Here is a 6,000-nt window from a genome sequence, read left to right on the forward strand (position 1 = left end):
GTTGAGAGGTGGTTGGAGCTGAGGAGTTGAGGTTGAGAGGTGGTTGGAGCTGAGGAGATGAGGTTGAGAGGTGGTTGAGGAGGTGAGGTTGAGAGGTGGTTGGAGCTGAGGAGATGAGGTTGAGAGGTGGTTGGAGCTGAGGAGATGAGGTTGAGAGGTGGTTGTTGGAGGTGCCCCTCAGGGACCAGCATGGCGGGAGAGCTGTTTGAGCCGTCACGTCACATTTCAGCTGTCAAATGAGGAGAACGTAGCTAGCGCCACATGCTGTCATGTTAGCTCTAGTTGTGTGTGTGTGTGTGTGTGTGTGTGTGTGTGTGTGTGTGTGTGTGTGTGTGTGTGTGTGTGTGTGTGTGTGTGTGTGTGTGTGTAATTCAGTATGGTTGTTTCTGGATGTTGGGTTCCCTTCCCTCCCTTCCCATCTATTTCTAAAAACGAGATAGCAAACCATTGTCATAGTAACCACTCGTGCCCAAGGTACACAGCCTTTTGATGATAAGGGATGGTATTTTTAGGTCAGCTCTGCAAATATGTTATATGTTTATAATATTCTTTGCAAATATGCAAAATACCAAAAGACCAGTAACACTAAATGTGTCTGTTATATCATAATGCTCTAATTAGGTATGCTTATATCAGTAAAAAAAAAAAATAATAATAATAATAATAATAAATTAAAAATAATAATTAACCGTGACCATTAAAGAAAATATAAAGACCTGAGGTATTATATACAGCTGCAGCTTTGTGAAGCGCTAGTGAAGAGTGTTACAGTAACAGTCTGGGTGAAGCCCATATCAGTAATGGTTTGTATCTCATTATGTAATGTGTACTACTGGTGTACATGGGGGACTGGATGATGGTGTGTGTGGGAGGGGGGGGCAATGACAGGGGCTTACACGAGGAATCTAGCCTTAATCCAGTCTGGAGAGGAAGTGCAAGCGACAGTAATGCCCTTGAACCCTGGTTGCTGCTTGCGCGCACACACACGCACAAGATAACACGTTCTGAAAAATAAATAAACATCTAATATTAAGTATTGTTGAAATACCTTCAGTATGAACTATGCGACATTAGCCTATGACAGCACCAGCAACAGCTCCTCCCAGTACCCAGCCCCCTGGTTCAGTAGTGATGCCCAGGGCCTCCCAGTACCCAGCCCCCTGGTTCAGTAGTGATGCCCAGGGCCTCCCAGTACCCAGCCCCCTGGTTCAGTAGTGATGCCCAGGGCCTCCCAGTACCCAGCCCCCTGGTTCAGTAGTGATGCCCAGGGCCTCCCAGTACGCAGCCCCCTGGTTCAGTAGTGATGCCCAGGGCCTCCCAGTACCCAGCCCCCTGGTTCAGTAGTGATGCCCAGGGCCTCCCAGTACCCAGCCCCCTGGTTCAGTAGTGATGCCCAGGGCCTCCCAGTACCCAGCCCCCTGGTTCAGTAGTGATGCCCAGGGTATCACCGCTCCAAGCTGCTGTAATCTCCCCGTCAGGACCTCCCACTTTGATATTCACACCTGGAGGGAGGGTGTCCGTCCCCACACAGACCAGACCTCACCATAATCCTATTCTCAAGGATTAAACAACCCAAGGTTACTTCCCGATACCGTCGGCACTCACCTCGGCCCTCTGATTGGATAAAATGGGGATGAGAGGCCGTTGCTATAGGTGACAGATGTTGGCCAGCTGCAGGTGTGACCCAGAGAACAGAGATGTACTGATACATAACTTGCATAGAGGGGTTGTAAAGTTATGACAAACCCATACTTTGTTATACAACACTAGTAGTCATTCACAAACACATTGTTGCTTCTGTCCCTCTGGGAGATAAATGCGACTGGATTTCAGATTTTGCTATAGTGGTATTTCACTTGTAGGGATATTATTATCACAAACAGATACACACAGACAAGAACAAACACACACATACACACATTAATCTGCTGGATTGGAGTGACAGGATGGGACAGGGGATCTACTATCGGAACAGGATGCAGAAAGAATATCCATTTAGCGCATTGTGTTGCCTTTGTGTATGAAATGCGCTGTACAAACAAAGTTTGATTTGATTTGAAAGTTTGATTTGTCTGGGAGATTATCTGTGTTAGGGAGGAGGAGGGGTGAGGTGGAGAGAGGAGGATAGAAGGGAGGGTTGGCGCGGCATGGGGAAGAAACGAGAGGTAAGAGGCAGATAAGGTTACAGGGAGAGGTGAGTAGAGGATAGAATGAGAGGATATGAGAGGGTTGTGATGCAGCAGGAAGAGGAGGGAGGAGAGGTGGACAGAAGAGGTCAGACTGACAGGGTGGACAGTCTATAGAAGAGGTCAGACTGACAGGGTGGACAGTCTAGAGAAGAGGTCAGACTGACAGGGTGGACAGTAGAGAAGAGGTCAGACTGAGGGTGGACAGTAGAGAAGAGGTCAGACTGACAGGGTGGACAGTAGAGAAGAGGTCAGACTGACAGGGTGGACAGTCTATAGAAGAGCTCAGACTGACAGGGTAGACAGTATAGAAGAGGTCAGACTGACAGGGTGGACAGTAGAGAAGAGGTCAGACTGACAGGGTGGACAGTAGAGAAGAGGTCAGACTGACAGGGTGGACAGTAGAGAAGAGGTCAGACTGACAGGGTGGACAGTAAAGAAGAGGTCAGACTGACAGGGTGGACAGTAGAGAAGAGGTCAGACTGACAGGGTGGACAGTAAAGAAGAGGTCAGACTGATATGGTGGAAAGTAGAGAAGAGGTCAGACTGACATGATGGACAGTAGAGAAGAGGTCAGACTGACAGTGTGGACAGTCTAGAGAAGAGGTCAGACTGACAGGGTGGACAGTAAAGAAGAGGTCTAGTGGAGAGATCAGGGCTGAGTTTCCCAGAGGCATTGAAGCGCTACATTCATCGTAGCGCTACGGTGAACATAGCGCTACTATGCCTCTGGGAAACGCAGCCCAGACTGACAGGGTGGCATCGGTGGAGTCCACCACCCAGCCTTCCTCTGGAATGCCCCTTGGCTGTGGTCACAGAAGTTGGCTTGTCAATCATCTCTGTCGCCAGGGAGGAAGCTTAAATCCGTAGGCGGGGCATTGGAGGGGAGGGAGACGGGAAACACAATCAGCTCATATCTGCACCAGCAGGGGGTCGCCCCGCCCTGAGACACAAACAAACACACACACACACACACACACACACAGGAACGCTCAGTGCTGCAACACTGGGATGGGCAGAGAAACCTGGAACAGACAGAGACCAATCAAATTAATTCCCAGCACTGTTTGTCCCCAGAGCTCGATCCCTCTCCGTCTCCCTGTCTCTCTATCTGAGTGGATGGTACCTGAACACCTGTAGGACCCAACCCAACACCTGCTCCCACTCATGTAACTCTGTCTGCCTCCTGATTCGGCCAGATATCAGCCAGCATTGATTACATTTACTTTCATCTGTTTGTACACTAGATATCCGCCCTGCTGTGACACTATGTTTTTATGTTGCGAACACCAGAAGATGGTCAGAGAAAGTTCTCGGTTGCAAATTTGGGATTCTCTCACCAACGGTAGTACCCTTATGCATAATGGTGGCTTTGTGTACTGTAAACACGCGCTAACAGTCGCAGGCACTTGTTGTTTTTTGTGTGTGTTTGTTTACCTGCAGGCTCCACCCCCGCCCAGAGAGCAGCATCAGCAGCCAAACCCAGGATCACCCTGGACCCCCACATACGGCTCAAATCTGACAAACTGGACCTGGTGAGTTTGTCCCCGTGTGTGTGTTTGTGTGTGTGTGTGTGGGTATGTGTGTGTGTGGTTGTGTATGTGTGTGTGTGGTTGTATGTGTGTGTGTATGTGTGTGTGTGTGTCTTTGTCTTGTTCGCCCCTCATTATCAGATTAGCTGCTTGTGTAAAGGCACCATGAGGTGAATTACAGCGAGAGGTTAATCCAGACTTGATTATCTCACCTCCAGGGGCCCCAAGCTGGACAGCACCACCTCTCTCTCTCTCTCTCTCTCTCCCTCTCTCGTTCTCCCTCTCTCTTTCTCTCTCTCCCTCTCTCTTTCTCTCTCTCTCCCTCTCTCTTTCTCTCTCTCTCCCTCTCTTTCACTCTCTCTCCCTCTTTCTCTTTCTCTCTCCCTCTCCTCCCTTCATTCCCTCCACCCTCCTCTCCACCCTTCTTCACCTCCTCCCGGTTCTCTCTCCCCCGAACCTCCACCCCCACCTTTCCTCACCTCCTCCCCAGTTATCTCTCTCTCCTTGTATCTCTATCTCTCCCTGCTTCTCTCTCTCCTTGTATCTCTATCTCTCCCTGCTTCTCTCTCTCCTTGTATCTCTATCTCTCCCTGCTTCTCTCTCTCCTTGTATCTCTCTGTGGTTTCTTTCATGCAGCAGTTGTGTTGTGAGGTTTTAATCTACTACCTATCCCACTCAGTCTGGCTGACCCTAATCTACCAGCTCTTTAATGGGATTATGGAGAGAGAGAGAGAGAGAGAGAGAGACAATGCCCTCTATTTGATGGCTTGCTCGCAAACATGCAACAGAGAGAGAACGAGATGGAGACAGGGAGTTATGAGATGATCTGCAGACCATTTAAGATATTACTTCTGAAATAGCATTCAGAACATGCATTCATTCATCTTGAGTGGTTATTGTAGTGGTTCATTTCTGTTGGCTGAGAACGGGAGAGAGAGGATCAGATTGAGGGCAGGATGTTGAGACAGAGAACGATGCCTCAAATCAAAACGCTGCCCAAGGTTCCCACAGACGGTACAGGGACTGACCCCTGCATCAGTCAGGGGTGTATCCTGTGGAGAGAGGAGTGTGTGGGTTGGTATATTTATAAACACACTTCCTATTATAAACACATTTCCTATTCTGCAGATATTGGCTGTGTGTGTGAATGGCTGTGTGTGTGTGTGTGTGTGTGTGTGTGTGTGTGTGGTTGTGCATGTGTGTTTGTGTGTAGTTGGCTGTGTTTGTTTGATTGTGTGTGTGGTTGTGTGTATTTGGCTGTGTGTGTTTGATTGTGTGTGTGAGTGTGTGTGTGTGTGTGTTTGATTGTGTGTGTGTGTATGTGTGTGTGTGTTGTATAGCTGTGTGGTGAGGAATACCACGATCATAGGTGAATGGTGTAGTTATACTGCCCTCTAGAGGTCAATACACTTACACTGTTGAGAGAGATGACTGTAGGGGGACTGTGAACTAGACAGGGACACAGAGTAGACTTTCACTACGTCCCATCCCACTCCCACAAAAAATCCCCTCCTGTCCCAATTCCGTTTTTTCCCCTCTTAATGTTTTAGTGGCGAGGGAAAAAGAGCTGTTGTTAATTATGATTCCCGCTCCTATTCACTCCCGTTGACTTGTTTTCCTGTCCTGTCTCAATCACGTGATGGATAGTGAAGTTCTTTTGGGATGTAACCTGGGTTTCACATTTTACTCACCATCTCTCCCTCTCCGTCTCTCTCTCTCTCTCTCTCTCTCTCTCTTTCCATCTTTCTCTCTCTATCTCTCTCTCCGTCACTCTCTGTGTCTCCGTCTTTCTCCGTCCGTCCCCCCTCCGGTTCCGGGGCCAGGCGTTGTCCTACCTGGGTCTGGACGTGACGGAGGAGAAGAGGAGGAGGCTGAGGCACAGCCTGACTACCGACCCTCAGGGCACCGTGGCCTACGGAGGTAATAACACAGTAATAACGCTGACCCTCAGGGCACCGTGGCCTACGGAGGTAATAACACAGTTATAACGCCGACCCTCAGGGCACCGTGGCCTACGGAGGTAATAACACAGTAATAACGCTGACCCTCAGGGCACCGTGGCCTACGAAGGTAATAACACAGTAATAACGCCGACCCTCAGGGCACCGTGGCCTACGGAGGTAATAACACAGTAATAACACTGACCCTCAGGGCACCGTGGCCTACGAAGGTAATAACACAGTAATAACACTGATCCTCAGGGCACCGTGGTGTACGGGGCTAATAATAACACAGTAATAACACTGACCCTCAGGGCACAGTGGCGTACAGGAGTATACTTG

The 6,000-nt window shown here is 49.1% G+C and overlaps 1 protein-coding gene across 2 annotated transcripts in view; it reads left to right on the plus strand.

Moving 5' to 3' along the window:
* The window catches only part of LOC311308905 (syntaxin-binding protein 4), a 50,487-nt gene that overhangs the window by 39,176 nt on the left and 5,311 nt on the right, over window positions 1-6,000 (plus strand). For both annotated transcript variants that reach the window (XM_084437984.1, XM_084437985.1), the window contains exons 12-13: window positions 3,630-3,721; window positions 5,542-5,638. In XM_084437984.1, coding sequence (XP_084294110.1) covers window positions 3,630-3,721; window positions 5,542-5,638 — 189 coding nt within the window. The remainder of the gene's footprint in view (window positions 1-3,629; window positions 3,722-5,541; window positions 5,639-6,000) is intronic.

This window comes from Borostomias antarcticus (assembly GCF_949987555.1).
Source record: "Borostomias antarcticus genome assembly, chromosome: 5".
Lineage (NCBI taxonomy): Eukaryota > Metazoa > Chordata > Actinopteri > Stomiiformes > Stomiidae > Borostomias > Borostomias antarcticus.